This window comes from Heterodontus francisci, chromosome 6, assembly GCF_036365525.1.
Source record: "Heterodontus francisci isolate sHetFra1 chromosome 6, sHetFra1.hap1, whole genome shotgun sequence".
NCBI classification, from domain to species: Eukaryota; Metazoa; Chordata; class Chondrichthyes; order Heterodontiformes; family Heterodontidae; genus Heterodontus; species Heterodontus francisci.
This window is the reverse complement of record NC_090376.1, coordinates 28,660,393-28,685,229: the sequence shown is the minus strand read 5'-3', so window position 1 is coordinate 28,685,229 and position 24,837 is coordinate 28,660,393. Positions and strand designations below refer to the sequence as shown.

The 24,837-nt window shown below is 42.3% G+C and overlaps 1 protein-coding gene across 3 annotated transcripts in view; it reads left to right on the top strand.

The window, feature by feature from the left end:
- Window positions 1-24,837, top strand: part of LOC137371212 (F-BAR and double SH3 domains protein 2-like) — a 262,204-nt gene that overhangs the window by 113,227 nt on the left and 124,140 nt on the right. For all 3 annotated transcript variants that reach the window (XM_068033385.1, XM_068033386.1, XM_068033388.1), the window contains exons 7-8: window positions 7,673-7,727; window positions 9,619-9,747. In XM_068033385.1, coding sequence (XP_067889486.1) covers window positions 7,673-7,727; window positions 9,619-9,747 — 184 coding nt within the window. The remainder of the gene's footprint in view (window positions 1-7,672; window positions 7,728-9,618; window positions 9,748-24,837) is intronic.

The window sequence follows — 24,837 nt, the reverse complement described above, 5'->3', positions numbered from 1 at the left end:
CACCAATGAGGAAGCAGCAGAAAACTGAGTGATAAAATGCCACTCAGGTCAATGTATACACTTAAAAATAACTGTGATAAGACGAACGCAAAAATATGGCACAATTCTGGAAAAAAATACACTAAACTTACAGTCAGCATTAAGATCTTTTTGACCATTTTTCCATAGAAAGGATTTAGAAAAAGGTGCGTTAAATGTGTTTCAAAAGAATATTGTTTTCCTGCAAATAAAAAGGGGTCTGTGACAGTAGATAGTTAAAAATACTAATGTGCTAGCTGTGATGTTATTTCCTTCTAGGTTGTAAATAGCTTGCAGTTTGGTAGCTAATCTCCACAATTGTAAAAACATTTGATGCTCAGTGTTGGAATTTTTTTTTTATCTTTTTCTGATTCCAGTCAGGAATAAAACAGAATTACAGATACCTAAAGGGCTGTCTAGCTTTTGCAACAAAGAAGGTACTGAAGCAGAAAAGATCCAGAATAGGTAGGGTCAGAAACAGAATGCAGAGGAGTTATTCTGATTAAATCAATCAATACAAACCAATCAAGTAAAACAGCATCACATATTCATTATTTTTATGTTATTGCATGGAGATAAATTATATCAATTGAACTAAATGAATTGGGTTCACCTTAGTCCAGAATAAAGCCACTTAACAATTCGAAACAAACCTTGCCTTATCTACTGTTAACTTGGTCTAGCTTCAAAAAAAATTGAAGGCAGGCTGGAGGACCTGGTCCAGCTTACAAGGGTCTGCTATTGTTATATTCCTGGATATTGTACGAATAGATATTGGGTAGTATAAGTCAAGTCCAATAAACAAGAGAACCTTAGGTTACGTAAGGGAGCGACATGCTGCTAAACCCAAGAGATCTGGCACAGACCCAAATTTGTAAAACTTGCCCATAAAATTGAGTATTTAACATTGGGAATGCCTGCAAAAAATTTCCACTGCAGAGATTTGCCATTCAGTATGGAGCCTGTGACTTATTTTGAGAATTTTAACAGGGCTTTTAGGTGCTGGGAATTTGCGGGGGGGTGGGGGGTGGTATATTCTGAAAGAGATGTATCATGGGTGTTGTTTCCATCCTGCTCTTGTAAAACTACAAAAGTAAGAGTGCATTCACAACAACCCATGTCACAAAGCAACCTGTCCGTAAATTTATGAACAAGTACGAGATGCAAGCTATGATTTTAAAAAGATAATTTCAGTATTTTATACAGTGTCACTAATTAAATAAAATTTGTGGTCACTAACAAGACAAGGTTTTTTGTGTCGCTGAGAGTTCTGTTCTTTTATACTGAGGATGGAGGAGGATGTTTGATGAACTTTAATGCTGATCTGACATAGCTGATATTCTGATACTAGCTGCAAATCCTGACCCTTTTACTGGGGCTGGTCGTTATAGTGTCTCAACAATGACCAAAACCTTCTAGGCAATGCTACAGTGACCGCTTTAATAAAACTACAAGTAAAAGGAAGTAAAAAGGAGTGGAAAAATATCGTATGAATATATCAGCAAGTAGACTGTATATAACACGTGTAGACTGCACTCTTGAAATTGAAGTTGACCCAAAGCTTCAGTGGTCATAGCAACATTTTACAGGCTACCTAAGGTCGCACTTGTGTCCTCAGGTGGATTATTTTTTTGGAGGTGGATGTGTATACCACATAATGAATAATAACTAACTGGAAAATCAAAGTACCTACGTGTCTTGAAAGGTTTTTGAAGCAAAATTGGGAGTTTTTTTGGATTTGGAGTTTTTAAAAAAAAATTTTAAAGGGGAAAAGTATCATCTACCATTATAAGATAAAATTGTGTGCAAAAATTTCCCATACAGTGTACAGTCAGAAGCATGTAGGCATAAGAAATGATCATTCAACCCATCCACCTCCATTCAATTTGAGCCGTTTTCCAGCTGCAATCTCATTACCCTCTGTGCTAATTCGGGCATTGACCCAAGTTTGAAATATTTCAAACAAGCTAATGCAAAGAGATCACTTAGTGCACATATACAATTTAAGCATGAAGCTATGCACTACATTTAACCATTGATAATTTATGTTTATGTTGTCAGGTTTATCTGTCTTGATTTTGAGGCAAATGCCATTTTTTATCCATATTGTTCATTTCCTTTATTATTTGAACAGCTTTTATATATTCTTCCCCCTTCCCAACACACACACACGCTATTTTCTCAGCATCTCTTTATCCTTAACAGTTTTAAATCTGCAGTTAACTTTGTTCTTTGAATCTTCACTTCATCTGTTTTGTAAGTAGGTACTGAATTGCAAATGTGATTTCACTACTGTTTTAGAGACAACCCATATCAATTCATTAGTTTTTTAATTGTATGAATATACTTCAAAACTCATTTTTTACTTTAGTTGCTTCTCCACACATTATGGTAATACTTTTAAGATTGGGAAAACTGTTGCACTTAAATAAGCAGAATCTGGAAAAATATTTGTGTTAATTTTGTAATTATGTAAAAGCTTAGAATCATTTTCACAGCACAGAATGAGGTTATTTTCTCATTTATGCTTATGCTGCTTCTTTGTTAAAGCAATCCAAAACTAATCCCACTGTCCTTTCTCCTCTGATACGTATGTCTTTCGCAGCTTCAAAGATTTATCCAGTTTTCCGTTAACAGGTGCAGTTTTGCAGGGCCTTCAGCTGAGCCTTGGCTAAATGGTGGCCCTCCCGTCTGAGTAAGAAGGTTGCGGGCTTAAGTTCCGCTGCAGAAACATGAGCACAAAAGCAAGCCTCCATGACATCACCTGGCAATTTTAACGCCAGGGCCTCAATTCCATTTGACTAACCAGTTGCCCTCCTGATTGCGTTCGGAATTGGGCAGGCTGCCAATTGATGCATGCAATTTCCATTGGCGTTCCCAACGTCACTTTAAAACAGGAATGCACTTCTAAAGCAAGGCTGCATCCCCTGCTTGCATTTTTCAGTTCTGCACTGTAGAAGACTTTATTCTTTCATGGGATGTGAGCGTCGTTGATAAGGCCAGCATTTATTGCCCAGCCCTAATTGCCCTTGAGAAGGTGGTGGTGAGCTGCCTCTTTCAGCCGCTGCAGTCTATCTGATGTAGATACACCCACGGTATTGTTAGAGAAAGAATTCCAGGATTTTGAATGAGTGGCAGTGAAGGAAACGCGATTATAGGTCCAAGTCAGGATGGTTTGTGGCTTGGAGGGGAGCTTGTCGATGGTGTTCAAGTGCGTCTGCTGCCCTTGTCCTTTTAGGTGGCAGAGGTTGCAGGTTTGGAAGGTGCTATTGAAGGAGACTTGGTGAGTTGCTGCAGTGCATATTGTAGATGGTACACATTGCAGCCACTGTACAGTGGTGGCGGGAGTGAATGTTTAAGGTGGTGGATGGAGTACTGATCAAGCAGGCTGCTTTGTCCTGGATGGCGTCGAGCTTCTTGAGTGTTGTTGGAGCTGCACTCATCCAGGCAAATGGGAGTACTCCATCGCACTCCTGACTTGTGCCTTGTAGATTGTGGACAGGCTTTGGGGAGTCAGGAGGGGTGTTACTCACAGCAGAATTCCCAACCTCTGACCTGCTCTTGTAGCTACAGTATTTATATATGACTGGTCCAGTTAAGTTTCTGCTCATTGGTAACCCCCAGGATGTTGATTGCTATTTTAATGTGGAGAAGGTCTCCCCTTGCTTTGCTAATTGCTCCCTGGTGGTCTTGCGGATGGAGTCAGAACAAGGACGTAGCAGCTGTTCTCTAGAAGCTGAATGAGTATTCCCAAGGCGGAGGTAGGCCAAGAGATGGTTGAAAGGGTCAGCATCGCCCCCAACCTGGGTTTCAATGACCTCACAAGCAGTTTGAGTGAGTACAGCTATTCACTTCTCCAGCTCTCTTAACAGCACCTGAGAACACTCCTTTCATTCCCTTCCCCTCTAAATATCCTTCAGTACACTATCACAAAGACACACTACAACACCTTTCTTTCTCATTCCAATATCGCTCATTTCTTTCTTCATTCTCTTCAGGCCACACTCTAACAACTTTCTCATCGCATACTATTACTTGTACAAACAGCAACTTTTCCCAGCATGCCATTTTATGTTATACACACTTCCCTTTCACTTCTCACCACCTCGTCACCATTCCATCTTGCTTCTTCTCCATCTCTCAACGCATGTACTATATGCACAAGCCCCATATATATCTCATGACTACTTTTTAAACACACACTAACTCTCACTCAGCACATAATAATCATGGAAAGAAACAAGACCTCGTCAACATCAGAGCACTGAACCAAGCAGAGTAGAATGTTCTGCTCTGGAGTGGCCCAGGCAAAACCATCAGCAATAGGGAAGGTGTGGCAGGCAGATAAACTCAGCAAGCTTCTGCATATTACTTGTAATCCTTCATTCACCTAAATAAAAAGTAGCAAGCTGCACAAATTCAAGATATATTCTCACGGCCATTTCCTGCAAATGCCTTAACTTCTATCTGCCATCTTAACTCATCCCTTTTCTCTTTCTTCTCGTTCCTTCTCAGCAGCAACAGGCATCTGTACAAGAGGAAGAGAATCCTCCTGCAGATGTACTGTCAGGCAGTCCATTCCTCCCAAATACCAGTTCAGACATTGGCACGCTACATGGATTAGAACTTGAAACAGAGAGGTCTGCAAGTGGTAAAACACCCAGCATAAGTGAGTAGCAGCCGGTATCATTGGCAGGAATAGCACAGGAGGTGGCTCGGGGAGGGCAAGGTCCTCTTTCAGGTCTGCTCAAGATGACAAAAATGAGGAATCCAAGGGCCCAGCCATGAAAGGAAAACTTCTGGCATTTCTCAAGCAACTATGAGGTGTTGGAAAGCTTGCCAGGAAGGGAGTTGATTCCTATGTTTCAGCAGTGTCTATACTTCAAAAGTACTTTATGTATCAAAAGTACCATAAAATGCTTTGGAATATCCTGGGATGTTGAAATGCACTATGCAAATACAAGTTCTTTCTTTTGGTGATGGAGGTATCAAAGACTATTGAGCAGAGGGGCTGTGTGTAAGTTCTCAGGGCAGGGAAGTCAGTATTTTGGAGGAATTGCTGAGCAATTAGCTGATCCCTCACATCACCTGCTGCAAGGCATTGAGGTAGCCCTCCTTCTTCCTTAGCCAATGATGACAGCTGCTGTTCTGCCCCCTCTAATTGAAGGCTTCTGTCTAGCTAGACGGTGACATATGCAGGATGCTGCTATGGTATGGGAGACTCTTTGTGGAACCTACTGCTGGGAGCTCCTAGACGTATTGAGACACCTGAAACACTACTTCAGCATCCTTATGGTATGCTCCTTAATCTTAGGCCCTGATGTTGGTTATATCTGTGTTACTGAAGAAATGAGAGTTCTTGGAGGGATGTCATGAGTCACGTCTGTCCCCTAGGAGTCACCCTGCCATGTTCTTGGGATGGTCAAATATTGTGGGAAAACATGCACGACGTGGTTAGGAAGGCATATGGGATACTTGCCTTTATTAGCCGAGGCATATATATATGATGGAGCTGTATAAAATGCCAGTTAGGCCACAGCTGGAGTACTGTATACAGTTCTGGGCACCACACTATAGGAAGGATGTGATTGCACTGGAGAGGGTGCAGAGGAGATTCACCAAGATGTTCCCTGGGCTGGAGCATTTCAGCTATGAAGCGAGATTGAAAAGGCTACGGTTGTTTTCCTTAGAGCAGAGAAGGCTGAGGGGAGATATGATTGAGGTATACAAAATTATGAGGGGCATTGATAGTTAGATATGAAGAAACTTTTAGGTTAGATAGGAAGAAACTTTTTCCCTTAGCGGAGGGATCAATAACCAGGGGGCATAGATTTAAGGTAAAGGGCAGGAGGCTTAGAGGGGATTTGAGGAAAAAAAATTTCACCCAGAGGGTGGTTGGAATCTGGAACACACTGCCTGAAGATTTGGTAGAGGCAGAAACCCTCAACTTTTAACAAATATTTAGATGAGAACTTGAAATGCCACAGCATGCAAGGCTACGGGCCAAGTGCTGGAAAATGGGATTAGAATAGTTAGGTGCTTGATGGCCAGCACAGACATGATGGGCCGAAGGGCCTGTTGCTGTGCTGTATAACTCTGACTCTATGATCCAGTTTGTCTGATCAGCCACAAGCTGCAAATAAGGGCGGCACAGTGGCGCAGTGGTTAGCACCGCAACCTCACAGCTCCAGGGACCCGGGTTCGATTCCGGGTACTGCCTGCGTGGAGTTTGCAAGTTCTCCCAGTGTCTGCGTGGGTTTTCTCCGGGTGCTCCGGTTTCCTCCCACAAGCCTAAAGACTTGCAGGTTGATAGGTAAATTGGCCATTATAAATTGTCACTGGTATAGGTAGGTGGTAGGGAAATATAGGGACAGGTGGGGATGTTTGGTAGAAATATGGGATTAGTGTAGGATTAGTATAAATGGGTGGTTGATGTTCAGCACAGACTCGGTGGGCCGAAGGGCCTGTTTCAGTGCTGTATCTCTAATCTAATCTAATCTAAAATAATGGAGAACTGCCTTTTCTATTTACCAGTGTTACTGACTGGTGTCCTGATGGCAAGCTGTGTGTAGACAATGATACTTTGCATGTGGGGAAAGTCAGCCAATGCTGAAAATCTCTTCGCATGCTCCTGCTAACTATTAAGATCAATGGGGAAGTTGATGCATGTTGGTGAACAGGGTCATGTGCTTAATGCAACTGTAAACTGCAGACTGAGAGGGGCAGATGATGTCCCCTGTATACTGAAAGTTGCCAGTGATCTAAAAGGTTGAAAGTTGTGGTGATTTTGATGGCCATTGGCAAAGCATGACCCCCCGATCCAGCAAGCAGCAGGTCCTGTTGCGGGAAATTTGCCAGACTGCCTGGAGAAGCACAGCTTCGTGAGACACTGCTCAGTAGACAGGTCCAAGAAAGTGATTTGTGCCTTGTTGACCCTGTGTGCTGGGTATGGCCTCCTATGGACATATACCCCCTTCACCTATGTTCTGATGGACTCAGCTTTGCTGGTTGGTCAGGCGGCTGCTGCTGCTGCTCATCTTCGTTGAAGTGTTCCTCCAACCCTGATGAGCACAGAGCTTTTTGAGGGTGATAAGGCAAAAAAAACACCTATGATCCACAGAGCTGCAGCTGAGTGCCCCTTTACATTCAGCTTCAGTGGCTATTGCACACGAATCTACCAGGTTTTGCCGGCAGCCTGAGCACTGGGTGAGACTTCAGTGATTTTCAGCTAAAATCACGTTGGAATCCAGATGATGTCACTGGAGCACAACTTTTACATTTCAATTAAGCTTCTGCCTTCTTGTGATGGATGCCTCTCCTGTGACCAAAAACAGCATGGTTAAAATGGCAGTGGGCAAGTAATGCAGCTTGAAGCAGCCTACTGCCATTTTAAGCACTCACCCCACTTGCATCTGACGAACACAGTTAAAAATTTGCCTTTGGGTATCCAGGTCCAATTTATGGAAAATCATATTGGTATATATTTTAAATATTGACAAATTGTTAGTTTTTTTTTCTGTCCAGACAATTGACAGTTAGTTTAAAAACTAGTGATTTCACATCTGATGCTGACAGAAGCCCAGATTGTACTAATTTTATTAAATCAAATCCTCTGAATCAAGTGCACTGTTTAAACCCAAGTTTTTCTTTTCAGGTCTAAACTTAGTCTATTTCACTCAAGAATAAGTTTACAGAAAGCAAGCGTAAAGGTGAGCTATGTAAGAATTTGAATAACTGTTTCCAGTTAATCTCACCCTTGAGTTATTGATTTTCAGCAATTTGTCCCAAGTCTGCTTAATTTAGCCAAGATGATGTCTGAAATTTTGAACAATTTATGCCGAGGCATTCCTTAATCAGATGAGGCACATTTGTAACAAGACAAGAACGGTTTGTTTTCTACCAGGGTAGAAGAATTAATTGTGCACTATAGTAGTACCCTGCCAAGAAGCCCTGAAACAATAACAAAATTCAAGTTGGAGAATTAAAGCACAACCCACCTAACTACTTGAACCTGTGGTCTCTCAGTGGTGAATTGAGCACATTACTTGGGTACATAAGCTTCTGAATTTGTTATGTGGTAAATGTTTCTTATTTTCAAGATATCTTCTTGCAGGATAAAATTTAATTACGCATTTGTATATAAATAATTTTCATATTGTCGTAGAGATAAATTCACTTTGAGATGATTTATGGAAAATATTGTAATTTTCAGGTTTGGGCCTACAATTTTGTTTTAAAATTCCAATTTGATTATTTTTATAAAAAGCAAAATACTGCGGATGTTGGAAATCTGAAACAAAAATAGAAAATGCTGGACATATTCAGCAGCTCAAACGGCATCTGTGGAGATGAAAAGAGTTCTGATGAAAAGTCACAGACCTGAAACGTTAACTCTTTTTTTTCTCTCCACAGATGCTGTCTGACTTGCTGAGTATTTCCAGCATTTTCTGTTGATTATTTTTATGTTCTCTCTTAAACTTTAATTGGTTTTGAGGTATCAGCGCCCATGGGCTAGGGAAGAGAAATTCAGCCAGTTCCTAGTCCAGATCTCTATCCAGTGACTACTACTAGGAAGTACATGTATGTGTGGAAAGCAGGTGAGAGGAGCTCATGCTCAATTGTGTTTCCCCCATCATCCATGTGCTAATTTAAATATGAAGCTGGGCAATGAGTTCTGCCAACTCTCAAGTCTAGGTGCCATATGTAAAGAAGACTTGAGTGAGATACCAGAGGTCTGGCAAAGTCCATGAAGTACATAAGTCACCGCTTTCAGGAACAGAAAAAAGCATAACAAAATTAAGTTGAACTATCCCAGCATAATACATTATTGGAAAAATACATTCTTCCAGAGTATTTGAAAAGCTCATCTTTGCAGTTATCAAATAATGAGCATGTTTCACTGATTGAAAGGAGCATTGTGGGTGAAGGCAAGTCAAAGTTTTTGTCAGTCACTTCAATGGCAGGGGTCTGGAACCTGGATATTCCCCACCACCCCCACCCTCCCCCCCAACAAGCCCCAACCTTCATATGTAAAAATATATGTAAAAAGAATCCAAAGGACACCAAAAGTGATTTCTCATGGCCAGGCAGTAATTTGAGACTCAAAGCTGAAATTGTTAAAACTGCATTTTTCTATACTTTTTCTAAAATATTTGTCATTACAGGTTTTTTAAAATACTTTTTATCCTCAAAAGGTTTAAAAAAAAACACCGAATAGTGGATTCTGAATTGCTGATCTTTTTCGTTGTGCTGTCAGGATATTAGCAGAAATGAGCACTTCACTTGCCAGATGAGAGATTGTTGAGAAAAAGTCACCCCATAACCATTTATGCCTCTTCATGGACATTGGGAATGGCATTAGGAGAAAGTTACTTAAATGCTTATATGGCAAGGAAAACAATATGTGATGCTGATAACCTAAATAAGAGAATATTTTAAAAGTGGTGGAGAGAGGTATAAATAATGTAGCCATTTTACTGATTATGTCCTTGTAATATATTAACCACAAGGAAAAAAACTATTGAAAACCTATAAGAAGTAAATTGAGAAAGTTTTGAGCGTATTTGATATTCAGTATCATATGTTTTGTTTAAATTCCAGTTAAAAGCACGACGCAGTGAGTGTAACACAAAAGCTAACCACGCTAGAAATGACTATCTTCTTACACTGGCAGCTGCAAATGCACATCAAGACCGCTATTATCAAATAGACCTAGTAAACATGATGATGGTAAGCAAACTTTTATATGCTGGTGATTCAGAAGTCATCTGAAAAAAATTAAGTGGATCAGTGATGTTTTATCTTGCATCCCTGCTTTACCTGACAATGATTTTTGTTCCTGGAGTCTGACTTGCAAGTCATGTTGGATTTAGTATGTCATGTGTGATATGCATTCCTAATATTGCCTTGTGTGAAATTGATGCATCAAAGGAGGCAGGCACTGAAACCTTAGTGAAATGTATCATCAGCCACAAAATGATGTAGTTATTGGTGTTCCAAAACAGCAAAGAGAGGAAACTCTTTTTTTAAATCATCTTGTTATTTTTTAAATCAGACACTTCAAATTTCTTCAATGAGTCATATCACAGAATTGTAGAAAGTAGTGAAATACTTGGGTATACACTAATGTAACGATTTGAGCAACAAATGCAAGTTGATTTGAATTAGTTTTTTTTCAATTATTTTCAGGAAGGGTACTCATCTTACATCTTCTCAAGCTAATCACCCATTGCACTGAATCTTTTTCTCTAGAAACTCTTGCTCTCGGTGACAAACTGAAAACTAGTAGAGTGCCTATAGTAGAAATTCAGTGATGATTGGTTCAGGTCTATTTTGAGGTCCAGTACCAAATTGAGCCTTTGTATTATTAAAATATTGTGTATGTATGATTGCATTGTTGTAGAAAGTATCTAATTTTAGTGATTGGTTCACATTTGCCATGTTAAAACTTGATCAGATTTTCGAAAAGAAGTCCATCTTTTTTTAGCTGCTATTGTAGTTCCTTTACATTCATCTTTCCAACCCAGATATTTTGTCCACTCTGACTTCTGCTATGTTCTTAAGGCTGTCTTCAAGTAGTCTAATCCTGACTACTCCAAATCTGGCTCTCTTTTCAGCCTAATCAGCACACTAGTCAGCTGCTTGTATAGATCTGATCAGATCCTACCTAGAGTGTAGTTAACCGTTGTTGTCCAACCAACTCTGCAGTTTGGTGGAAAGTAAACATTTAAATGATTGCTTTTGAAGTTAAAATTTGCCATTGTTTTTCTTGCAATATATTGCAAATATTCAATTAAGTCATCAAGAACATAAATGAGTATAACATGGAAAGAAAAATAATGCCATTAAGTTTATAATTTGCAATTACTGATCTGATGGACATTTAATTAACTATTTGTAATACATTTCAGTCATTAGATATCTAAGTAAAGAGATTATTTCTGTTGACATCAGAAGTTTAGAACCCCAAGTCTGTCTTCAGGTTTCCATTACAAGCAAGATTCAAAGTTAAGAGCACAGAACAAAAAATTAGATACAGTTAGAAAACGTTTGGGAGGCATAAATAAGATACAGACTTGGAGACTTGTACAAAGGGAGAAAATAAGAGAATCATAGGCGGAGATAGAGACAGCATAAAGAATAGAAAGAAATAAAACAAAGGCAGAGTGAGTTGAAAGAACTTGAATGGAAGATGAGCAAAATTACAGCAAGATTGATAAACTTTTTAACTGTCCATGAACAATACCACAGAAGCTCAATTGTCTTATTTCTGATTTTCTGATTGCTCTCTGCTAAACATATGGTATTTTCATCAAAAGTAAAATACTCCGCTCCTGAAATCTGAAATAAAAGTAGAAAATGCTGAAAATACTCAACAGGTCTGGCAGCATCTGTGGAGAGAAAAACAGAATTAACATTTCAGGCCGATGACCTTGCAACAGCTCTGATCTGTTTTGATAGTACTGCTTCAGAGAGAGGTTGTATTCAGTTGCTAAGTCACAATGAGAAAATCTGGGAACAAATCACCATGGACTTTGAACTCTTGTAATGTCTAGATTTAGTTGAATTAGTACAGGCCAGTGACAAAGTTGCCAGCTTATCCCCTTCTTTCCCATCCCCCTCAATCTTAGCTGTGAAGTAGCTTATAGCACAGATGGAGGCTCTTCCAGTCAAATAGATTTAAAAACAAAAAATATATTTATGAAGGTACCCAGCCTTGCTTTTTGTATGAAATAAGTCCGTGGTTCAGCCTTAAAGACACAATATTTAACAGCTGGACCAGGAACAATGCAGTACTTTGTTCTGAAGTGAAGAAGAGGGATCTGTTAGCAGACATGGAAAAACATTTGAATGTAATTATTGATAATTCACTGAAAGTTTCCAGTCAATGTGCAGCTGTTAGCAACAAAACTAATTAAACGGTTGGTTACATCTCAAGGGTAGTTGACTAAGTTGAAACAAGTTATTCTAACCTGCTTTGTTATTTGGATTACAATGTGCAGTTTTGGGCATCCTGCTTTGAAAAGGACATTGCATTGGATTACGTTGATTATGTTTGAAGTTCAGAGATGTATGCATAACTTCAGTTGATCAAATCGGTGGGGTAGAATCATCAAAAGGATATATTGTACATGCTGTGGAAGGAACAGGCATGATGAGCTGAATGACTTTTTTTTTTGTTTTGTGCGTTTTTAAGTGAACTGAATCTATGGCACAAAATTAAATTAAACTTGGCTAATCTATGAATATTTAAAACTGTTCAATATTTAATATGGAAGGAAGGAGGAAATTAGACATAATATAAACCTTTCAAAAATATTTTTTTACATTCAAAAATATTTTAAGTTTATTTGCCGTAACTATTCAGACCAGTTAACCTGAAGTACCTATCCAGTAAGTATGAAATCAAGTCCTAAAAGTGCCAATTTTTTAAATCAACCTTATTTAGCTTTCTTCATAAAACGTTAAACCTTACTTATTTTATTCATTAGTTCTCAGTTGCTTATGCACCTGAAAAGTGAAAATAAAAGCAGAACTGGATCCTTGGCAGGAATGGCTGTTCAACATTTCAATTTCAGGCCACCTTTTTTTTAATCTTTCATCAACTCTGTGTACTGCAGGCAAGGCCAGCATTTGTTGCCCCCAATTGTCCTTGAGAAGATGGCAGTGAGCCGACTTGAATCGCTGCAGTCTATGTGATGTAGGTACACCCACCGTACTGTTAGGAAGGGAGTTCCAGGATTTTGACTCAGCGATAGTAAAGGAATGGTGGCTTGGAGATGAACTTGCAGGTGGTGGTGTTCTCATGCCTCTGCTTCTCGGTGATAGAGATGGCAGGTTTGGAAGGTGCTGTCGAAGGAGGCTTGGCGAGTTACTGCAGTGCATCTTATAGATAGTACGCATTGTTGTCAGTGTGTAGCGGGGGTGGAAGGAGTGAATGTTTAAGGTGGTGAATGGAGTGCCAATCAAGTGTGCTGCTTTGTTCTGGATGGTATTGAGCTCTTGAGCATTGTTGGAGCTGCACTTATCCAAGCAAGTGGTGGACATGCATTGGGGATTCAGGAGGTGAGTTATTCGCCGCAGAAGTCCTAGCCTCTGGCCGCAGTATTTATGTGGCTAGTCCAGTTAATTTTCTGGTCAATGGTAACCCCTGGAATGTTCAGGGTGGGGAATCAGCAATGCTAATGCTATTGAATGTCAAGGGGAAATGGGATTTTTGTTGAAGATGTTTATTGCCTGGCACTTGTGAGGTGCAAATGGTACTTGCCACTTAACAGCCAAAGCCTGAATATTGTCCAGGTCTTGCCACACTGGGCACAGACTGCTTCAGTATTTGAGGAGTCTGTAATGGTACTTAACACTGTGCAATCATCAGCAAATGTCCCCACTTCTGACCTTTTTGTTGGAGGGAAGATCATCGATGAAGCAACTGAAGATAGTTGAGCCTAGGGCATCACACTGAAGAAACCAGCAGCAATGTCCTAGGGCTGAGATGATTGACCTCTGACAACTACAACCTGGCTTTGTGCGTGGGAAATCATGTCTCACGAATTTGATTGAGTTTTTTGAGGCGGTGACCAGGAGGATTGACGAGGGCAGGGCAGTGGACGTTGTCTACAGGGACTTTAGCAAGGCCTTTGACAAGGTCCCGCATGATAGGCTAGTCCGGAAGGTTCAAGCACATGGGATCCAGGGTGAGCCAACCAATTGGATACAAAATTGGCTTGGTGATAGGAGGCAGAGGGTGGTAATGGAGGGTTTTGTTTTTAAGATTGGATGCCGGTGACCAGTGGTGTGCCGCAGGGATCGGTGCTGGGCCCTCTGTTGTTTGCCATATATCTTAATGACTTGGATGTGAATGTAGGGGGCATGATTAGTAAGTTTGCAGATGACACCAAAATTGGTGGTATAGTGGACAGTGAAAAAGGTTGTCTTAGGTTACAACAGGATATAGATAAACTGGGAAAGAGGGCAAGGGATTGGCAAATGGAATTTAACGCAGACAAGTGCGAAGTAATGCATTTTGGGAAGTTAAACCAGGGCAGGACATATACAGTGAATGGCAGGGCCCAGGGGAGTGTTGTTGAGCAGAGACACCTTGGGGTGCAAGTACATAGTTCCCTGAAAGAAGGTAGACAGGGTGGTGAAGAAGGCGTATGGCATGCTTGCCTTCATCGGCCGAGGCATTGAGTACAAGAGTTGGGAAGTCATGTTACAGTTGTACATAATGTTGGTTAGGCCGCATTTGGAGTACTGTGTGCAGTTCTGGTCGCTGCACTACAGGAAAGATGTGATTAAGCTAAAGAGGGTGTAGAAAAGATTCACAAGGATGTTGCCTGGTTTGGAGGGCTTGAGTTATAAAGAGAGATTGGATAGGCTGGGTCTGTTTCCCCTGGAGCGAAGGAGGTTGGGAGGGGACATGATAGAGGTATATAAAATTATGAGAGGCGTAGATAGCCAGAGTCTGTTTCCCATGGTAGGGGTGACTAAAACTAGAGGGCATAGATTTAAGGTGAGAGGGAGGAGGTTTAAAGGGGATCAAAGGGGTACATTTTTCACACAAAGAATAGTGGCTATCTGGAATGAGCTGCCAGAGGAGGTGGTGGAGGCAGGAACAGTAGCAACATTTAAGAGGCATCTGGACAGGTACTTGAATGAGCAAGGCACAGAGGGATATGGAATTAATGCAGGCAGGTGGGATTAGTATAGATAGGCGTTAGTGTCGGCATGGACGAGGTGGGCCGAAGGGCCTGTTTCTATGCTGTACGACTCTATGACTCTATAACCATCTTCTTTTGTGCTAGCAATGACTCGAACCAGTGGAAAGAATTGGTTCTTCAGGTAAGTCCAGAAAGAGGGGGTTGGAATGGAGTGGGGGTGAGAAGGGGAGGACAGAGCAAAAGAAGCTTCTGCTCCTCTGGCTCCACAGGATAGGTTTATTTTTAAATTTTAAAATTTCACTGTCTACCTTTGGTGGTCGCAGGGGCCACTGAAGATTCCTGAGCAAGATAGGCCTAACGCCTGCCCCATTCATTGCCACTAGTTTCTGGATAGGGTCCTTGAACAGGCATCGGGCTCCTAACTTACATATATAAAGGACCTAACACCTGTTTTAGGCATCCATCCAAGATGTTAAAATTACTGACAGAAATTTCACCTGTTGGGTTTAATAATGCCTGCCAAAAATCCAATACAGTTTAGTTATAACTCATTAAAATTATTATTGAGACCATGAAGGTGAAACAATCCCCTTGAGATTTAATTGTTTAGATCTGTTCTGGATCACAAACATTCTATTTTCATCCAGTCACAGCAGATGACAACAATTATTGGTGGCACTACAGAATCTGGGATCAAGCTGCACCGAGGACAATGTGACATCAACAAGAACAGTAATAGGCTAAGCTAATCAGAGCAGAAAAGATACAAATCACACTAGTGACCAGGAGTTATATTTATGAATCATAGATTCATACAGCACAGAAGGAGGCCATTTGCCCATTGCGCCTGTACTAACTCTTTGAATAGATCATTTCACAAAAAGTAAATAATTCAGGATGCTGGTGTGTTTGCCATGGATTTACATAGGCAGTGAAAATAAGAGACAAGCAACCATACAGACTGGGAAACCTCAAAAATACCCACCCTTCAACAGTCTCCCTCTACTTACCCCACCACACCGCCCCCCCCCCTCCCCTCCCACCACCAACCCATCCCACTAGAGCCACAACAGTTTTGCTGTGCAGTCATTGGGAGGAGGAGAAAATATATTTCTTTCCTTTGGTTGCAATGTGTTAACAACTTCCTAGACATGGAAAGAAGATTTCTTCTGATTGTTAAATGCATAAAACTTCATTGCCACGGTCACCTTCACAGGCATTGACAATGCAGACCTTGCTCTGCTCTGAGATTGCAATCATGGCTGCAGCATATGGCAGATTTCAGTGAGGGCATCCTTACTGAAACACAGACATCTCGCACATTGTTCCTTGGTGAGGTTTAAGTAGGAGAATTGCTCCCTGAACACCTTTTAGCAGATATGGTCTCCCTGAGAGCCCTTCTCTTCCTTCTCCTAGGGGTAGATATTGAGAGATTATTTCCACTGGTCGGGGAATCTAAAACATGGGGGCAGAGTTTCAGGATAAGAGGCCAATCATTTCGGACTGAGATAAGAAATTACCTCCCAAAAGAGTTATGAATCTTTAGAATTCTCTACCGCAGACGGTTGTGGATGCTCCAGCATTGAATACATTTAAGGTTGGAATAGACAGATTTTTGGTGTCTCAGAATCAAAGGATATAGTGAGCGTGTGGGAAAGGAGTTGAATCCTAAGATCAGCCATGATCGTTATGAATGGCGGAGCAGGCTCGATGCACCATATGGTCTACTCCTGCTGCTATTTCTTGTGTTCTCCCCCTTCCTCTTCCAGCAGCTTGTCCTAGTCTGTGTGGTCTCAATTCATTCTCCAAGTCCTGCTGTATTCCAAGGGGAATGCCTACTATTAAACCTATGTCTGGGAGCAACTGGTTTGTGCAGAAGCCTAGAAGTCAGCAAAATGTCCTTCATTCAGCACCTGTCACACCACTCCCTGTAGAGTTTTGCAACTTGTAACAGCAATAGAAAGCACTGAACACTTGTAGAATCATAGCAACAGCCAGAAGAAATCAACCAACAACTAATCTGTAGGTGGTTGATGATCCTTTTAAATAGCACTGGTGAGGGTCCTTCCTGCTGTTGAACACGTATTCAGCTGTGCAAGGTCGAGAGGGCATGGCTGGAACGTTCAACTCCAAAATGGCACCACTGGTATCAAATCAGCATTGCGCACAATGCCGGTACTATTATGGCATCTGTACTATACTCTTCCTGCGATTCCTTTGGCTGAAATCAGCTACCTTGGCAACAGCTGTGCCTACGATTTTCTAATCTGTGGCTGTTACACCTCACGTATTTACTCACTGCACCATCAAGGGAGCCTTTATAAAGAGAAAAATCTAAAACTTGCATTCTTAGTCTGACTTGAAACTGGCTGATCTCCAGTACCCTTTCCTCTCCGAAGTCTTTGATGATGTGTCCTCCCAAATCTGTGCCCATCTTTTTCCCAACTTCTGGCTTCAGTCTCTCCAATCTGCCATAGCACTAACCCTCCTTGTTCTTTTGGACCTCTTTGCAGCCTTTGACATGGTCAACAACATCACCCCCTCCAATGCCTTTTCTCAGTTATCCTGTGATAACTGTCCACGCTTAGGCTCACTTTTACCTCTCCAATCACAGCCAGAGCATCTTCAGCCACAGCTTCATATTCAGTGCTGCAGCATTGCATCTGAGTCTCCCCAGGATCTATTTTTGGCACCTTCTTTTTCTTTAATTATAACCTGCCCCTGTTTCATCATCCAAAGACATGGCATCATGTTCCTCATGTACACTGACAATACCCAGCTCCACCTCTCCACCATGTCCTTCATCCCCTCTGCTATCGATTAGTGTTGTCATCCTGTTTGTCTGATATCTTGTCCTGGATAATCCACAATTTCCTGCAGTTATATATTGGAAAGTCCAAAGCCATCACCTTAGGCATCTACCACAAACCATTGCCACTGATTTCAACCCCTCCCTTGCCACTGACTTAGGCCAGCTGTTTGTAAACTCCAGTGAGCGCAACCTGAACTTTTGGCCTAACATTCTCTCCATCACAGTGACCACCTACATGACATGGTCTGCCTCACCATTCCTCCAGATTTGACCAATCCTGACCAGCCTTCCATCCTCTTCCCTCCACAAACCTAGCTGACCTAACCTCTGCTGAGGGGTCTGGACAAAATAGATAGGGACAAACTGTTCCCATTGGGAGAACGGTCGAGAACCAGAGGACACTGTTGTAAGGTGATTGGCAAAGAACCAGAAGCGACATGAGGAAAAGCTTTTTTACGCAATGAGTGGTTAGGATTCGGAATGCACTGTCTTAGACTGTGGTAGAGACAAATTCAATGGTGGCTTTCAAAAGAGAATTGGATAATTATCTGAAAAGAAAACAAATTGCCGGGCTACACAGGAGGTGGGGTTGTGGGACAACTAAGTTGCTCTTGCAGAGAGCCAGCACAGACAAGCTGGGCTGAATAGCCTCCTTTTGTGCTGTAACCATACTATGATTCTTTTATCCTAACCTTCACCAAGTTCCACTCTCCCATTGTCCCTGGTTTCCGATCCCCCAACACCTTCAATTTAACATTCTCATCCTTATATTAAAAATCCTTTCATGCTCTCACCTTCCGAAACCTTGGAAATCTCTGAGATCTCTGCATTCCTCTAACAATGGCTTTGAGCATTCCCCATTCCCTTCACCTTATCACTGCAACTGTGCCTTTAGCCCTCTATGTGCTATGCTGTGGAATATTCTCTCTAAATTCCCCCACCTCCTTTAAGACCCTTTTTAAAACCTGCCTCTTTGACCAAGCTTTTAGTTATCCCTTCAGATATCTCTATTTGGCTTGATGTCAGTTATTGTCTGATTACATTTCTCTGAAGAGCCTTGCAACATTTTGCTACATTGAAGGCACTATATAAAAGCAAGTTGTTATCCGATTAATCTAGACATAGAAGATTGCCCCTTCTGTGCCTTTTATAATTGCACTTATTTCAGTGGTCTCTGTACAATGCCAGATGAAGAAGCAATTTACAGATACATCTGACTTCCCTTCAAGAAAATGTTTTTCTCAACTCACTGCCCAAAAGTTGATTTGACACACAATGTGCAAGTTGATACCTGAATGGCCAATTTGTATGGGTGCTCTCAGTATATCACCGACTAGGATTAAAGGGAGAAATAGACACAATGGCCGGAATTTTACCTTAGGCGGACGGCAGTAAAGGTCAGTGGCGAACCCGCTTCCGTCTAGCCCGGGGATCCCTCCCACATTTTACGGGTCCCCAGGCTTTAATTGTCCTGAGGCGAGACTTCCGCCGCTTGAGGGAAGATGTCCTGCTTCATTGAGCTGCCGGCCAGTCATCGGGCCAGCAGCTCTTAGTCCCATCAGCACCACCGGGAGCGGTGGCCACTGCTGGGACTGCAGCCCAGCCAACCGAGGAGGATACCATGGAGCCGCGATCCAAGGTGGGTTTTAGATGCCTCACCAGGCTGATCGTTCGTGCCCCAGTAAGGCAAGGGTAGTCATTTGGGGGAGGGTGGGGGCGTCTTGGGTCCCGGGGGGTGGGTTGGGAGGCGGGGGCGGCCCTAAATTAGGCACCCTGTGCTCGATTGTCAGGGCACCCCCCGGGGTGCGGACAGGCCAGCAGCGTCCCCAGCACACTCGTTTGTCACGGGTAAAATACCCGAGGAGGCGGGCAAAGGCCGTTAAGTGGCCACCCATGGGCCTTGATTGGCCTGGGGCGGGAGGACCGTTTCTGGCCTCCCCCCCCACCCCCCCACGACCTCTAAAGTTGGTCGGAGGTGGGAGTGAGTTGGGAAGGCCTCTCGGTCAATTTTCTGCCATCCCCATGCCACCATCCAGCTCGCTGGGGTGGCCTAAAATTCAGGTCAATGACACTACATCCAGTTCCTTTAAATTAAATTTACATTTAAATTGGCATAATATCCATCAACTGAAGTGTGCCTGAAGTGAAAACATGGCAGAGAGTAGTCACTTGGGTTCTCCATCACTTTTTCCTTTGCATTACACTATGGTAAGTCAGCTCCAACAGATTCAAGCTGCTCATTAAAAGGGCTTGAATCACTGCTATAAAATCAGTCTTTCAACTGGTTATATTAGTTCACTTTACATTTAATAAAATAGACTGCATTGTAATTTTTTTCTATTTCAGACTTCTAGTATCTGCAGTATTTTGCTTTTGTAGTGTCTCCTCTTCATTCTTACAGTGGATCATTTATACAGTGGATCATTTAAATATCTATCCATCATGTGCCTTCTTAAAGCATCCTCCCAGGCTAACCATTTTGGCATCTGATCTGATAAACTATTTCATTCAAGGCAGGTTAATGTCCTTGAATAAAACTTGTGGCAACCCCCCACCCCCTCCCCATGCATACAGCCAGTCCTACTCCGAGAACTTAAATGGTTTAATTCTTCGCTTATCAAGCATTGACCATGCTTTTGAAACGACCCATTAACATGCTGAAGCCTCATTTGGAATCTTGTAAGTGTAATCTTCCACAAGCACCTCTCCCATCACTGAACCCCCCTCCTCCCCATTGTCCCACCTCAAAACTCAAGCAGGGGAGGGAATTTGCTGATTTAAGCCAACATAATATCACCTAATTTCCATCATATTCCACGAGCAATAACAGGATTGTTACGCCAATGTGTTTTGTTGAATGATAATTTTCTTTGGTCCACTGGCTGGAGATCTGAATTTGTATTTTTTTAAAACAACATTTTAGACAAGCTGCCAGCAAAGTCATCCTTTCCGCTTAAGATGATCACCTAATTTGCAACACTGTATCCTACACTGCAATGCTTGTGAGAAGAGAGCTGAAATGTCTGCTAACATCCCAGCAAGATTGAAGACCCAGGAAGTTTAAAGGAACTGCTTGTTCTTGTTCTCTCAGCAAGCAGAGAAATACTGCTGACTGCTATGTTTGAGTGACTGTCATGTGACAAGCTCCTCTCCATCTGTATTTTAAGCTGATGATTTCCTCTGCAGCAGAGGAAAACAACTGGACTCTGACCTGAGCATACCCTAAGTGGGGGTCCCTCCTTCTCCTTCTCCTCCTTCTTCTCCCTCTCCCTCTCTCTCCATTCTAGCTTGAAAGCTTTCAAATCCTGACCATACTCCGGCTACAATCAGAAACCCCGTTGGAGGAAGTCGTCCCCATCTCTATCTCCAAGAGACGCACTGAACCAGTCATCTACCTCTTCAAACTAAAAGCCTCAGGACCACAGAATTCAGCTAGAAGCCAGCCAAATCACCAAACTCCACAGACCTTTTTTTCTATGGACTCACTCAACCAATTTACCTTTCCCCACTCTAAATTATTTGTGTGTGTGCAAGTGAAAGTTGGCACGTTGTTTATTTTATTAGTTTGGTTTAGGTACAATAAAGTTAACCTCTTTCTTTGTTAACTCAAGAAAACCTGTCCTTGGTTCTTGTTATGATCAAGGTGGGTAATCAAACACCAACTGAATTGGCCAGTACATCCACTTTAAAAAAAGAATTAAACTTATTGTGGTCAATCAAGGAGAGAGAAAAGCAGGAGGCCCTTCAACCCCTCCTCACTTGACCGTAACAGGATCACTTTAACCCTACTCAACTAGCAGAAACTGGGTGGATAGGCAGTTGAAACTGCCCAGGTTACTTACTAAACTCTTCTAACTAAATAAAGAATCTATTCCTTTGAATGTGAAGAATTATGGCTGGCATTCTTTATAACCCCTCTTGGTCTATTATTTGCAAGGCTATGGGGAAATGTTAGGGGATTGGAACTTATTGGATAGCTCAAAGAACTGGCACAAGCATGATGAGCCGAATGGCCTCCTTCTTTGCTGTATCATTTTACAAAAAGTGAGGATGGATATGATAAGGAAGTCTGTGGATATGTCAGACTCCTGGGAATAGTACAATGTGATTTTGGGGTAGGTGTATAATATTTGCGACTGGGGAATGTTGACCCATATATAACTAGCAGTAATCTGGTATCTGGGGATTTATAACAGGTGGTTTTGCAGCAATATTTAAAACATGGAGATCAAAAACCTGGTAGTGGTAAACTTTCTGAAGCTCAAGGTATGTGAATCTTATTCTAGAAGTTAGTGTTTACATTACTAACTTAGAGCCTTCAAGCATTTATAATACATTCCTCTGCTATTGTGATGGCACAAACCCACTTGAGTTAGCAGCTCTGTTAAAACAGTAAATGGATGAATAGCACACAAATGAGCTAAGCATTTCTTTTTAGTATTATACACGGTCATTTCTAGGATAAGATCTTCATACCTTGAGCTTCAGAAATTTCACTGCCATCAGGTTTTTGATATGTTTGTTTCAAAATCAGGAAACAGGATTATTTAGACTGATCCTGCCCTTGTGCAGTGATTACAATGCACTGATGCAAGTTCAAACAAATGTACTTGCACTTAATTCTTTGAGGTGTGGTTTTGTGTTCTCGTTGGTTCAGTTCGTCCTTGTAAATGCTAACCTTTGCCTGGACCTAGCTTGAAGTGCAAAACAATCCCAAAAAGAGAAGTGCAAATGGAAAGACAACAGAAATGAAACTGTGGCAAATCATTTAAGTAAGCTGAAAAGCATTATGGCAGGAGCTGTTGCTGTGCTTCAAAAGATGTTGCATTTTTATTTGCTGCTTCATACTTTTTTTTATTCTTTCATGGCATGTGAGCATCACTGGAAAGGCCAGCATTTGTTACCCATCCCTAATTGCCCTTGAGAAGGTGGTGGTCTAGGTATACCCACAGTGCTTTTAAGAAGGGAGTTCCAGGTTTTTGACTTAGCAACAGTGAAGGAATGGCGATATAGTTCGATTCAGGATAGTGTGTAGCTTGGTGGTGGTGATCTTGCAGGTGGTTGTGTTCTCGTGTATCTGCTGGCCTTGTCCTTCTAGGTGGTAGAGGTCACAGGTTTGGAAGGTGCTGTCAAAGGAAGCTTGGCGAGTTAATACAGTGCATCTTGTATACACTACCGCCACTATGCGCCTGTAGTGGAGCAATTGAATGTTCGTTTAAGGTGGTGGATGAGGTGCCAATCAAGCGGGCTGCTTTGTTTTGGATGGTGTTGAGCTTCTTGAGTGTTGTGGGAGCTGCACTCATCCAGGCAAGTGGAGAATATTCCATCACACTCCTGACTTGAGCCTTGTAAATAGTGGAGAGACTCTGGGGAGTCGGGAGGTGAGTTACTTTCCGTAAAATTCCCACCTTTTCACCCGCTCCTGTAGCCACAGTATTTATATGTCTCGTTCTGTTAAGTTTCTGGTCAGTGGTAACCCCCGCACCCCCCAGATGTTGATGGGGGAATTCAGCAATAATAATGCCATTGAAAATCAAGGGGTGATGGTTAAATTTAAATTGCTTGACACTTGTATGGCACGAATGTTAGTTGTCACTTATCAGTCCAAGCCTGCATGTTATCCAGGTCTGCTGCATGCAGGCATGGATTACTTCCAAATCTGAGGAGTCGTGAATGGTACTGAACAGTGTGCAATCATCAACGAACATCCCCACTTCTGACCTTATGATGGAGGGATGGTCATTGATGAAGCAGCTGAAGATGGTTGAGCCTAGAACACTATCGTGAAGAACTCCTGCAGCGATGTCGTGGAGCTTAGGTGATTGACCTCCAACAACTACAACCATCTTCCTTTGTGCTAGGTATGACTCCAACCAGTTTCCACCATCCCCCTGATTCCCATTCACTTCAATTTTGCTAGGGCTCCTTGATACCATACTCAGTCAAATGTTGCCTTTGCGTCAAGGACAGTCACTTTCACCGCACCTCTGGAATTCAGCTCTTTGTCCATGTTTGGACCATGCCTGTAATGAGGTTTGCAGTGTGGCACTGGCGAAACCCAAGCTGAGCATCGGTGAGCAGGTTATTGCTGAGTAAGTACTGCTTAATAGCACTCAATGACATCTACCATCATTTTGATGGTTGAGAGTAGACTTATAGGGAGGTAATTGGTCAGATTGGATTTGTCCTGCTTTTTGTGGGCAGAACATACTGGGGCAATTTTCCACATTGCCGGGTAGATGGCAGTGTTGTAGCTGTACTGGAACAGCTTGGCTAGGGGCACGGCTAGCTTTAGAGAACAAGTCTTCAATACTACAGCCGGGATGTTGTTAGGGCGCATAGCCTTTGCTGTATCCATTGCCTTCAGCTGTTTCTTGATATGACTTGGAGTGAATTGAATTGGCTGGAGACTGGCATCTGTGATGCTGTGGACCTGAGGAGGAGGCTGAGATGAATCATCCACTTGGCACTTCTGGCTGAGGATGGTTGCAAACGCTGCAGCCTTATCTTTTGTACTTGGGTACTGGGCTCCCCCGTCATTGAGGACGGGAATATTTCTGGAGCCTCCTCCTCCGGTTAGTTGTTTAATTGTCCACCACCATTCACAACTGGATATGGTAAGACTGCATAGCATTGATCTAATCCATTGGCTGTGGGATTGCTTAGCTCTTTCTATTGCCTCCTGCTTCTGCTGCTTAGCATGCATGTAGTCTTGGGTTGTAGCTTCACCAGGTTGGTATCGCTCTTTTAGGTATGTCTGGTGCTGCTCCTGGCCTGCTGTCCAAGATTGATCCCCTGGTTTGATGATAAGAGTGGAGTGAGAGATATATTAGGCCATGAGTTTACAGATTGTGTTTGTGTTTGAATAAATTTTGGCTGCTGCTGACGGCCCACAGTGCCTCATGGATGCCCAATTTTGCACTGCTAGATCTGTTCTGAATCCATCCCATTTAGCACAGTGCTGGTGCCACACAACGTGATTGAGGGTGTCCACAATGTGAAGGCAGGACTTTGTCTCCACAAGGACAGTGCGGTGGTCACTCCTATCAGCATAGTCATGGACAGGTGCATCTGCAACAGGTAGATTGGTGAGAATGGGATCAAGTAGTTTTTTTCCCCCCCCCCCTTTTGTTGGTTCTCTCACTAGCTGCTGCAGGTCCCATCTGGCAGCTGTGTCCTTCAGGACTTGACGAGCTCAGTCAGATGTGGTGCTACTGAGCCACGATTGGTGATAGACAATGAAGTCCCCCACTCAGAGTATGTTCTGTGCCCTTGCTACTTTCAGTGCTTCTCCCAAGTGGTGTTCAGCTTGGAGGAGTACTGACTCATCAGTTGAGTGAAGGTGGT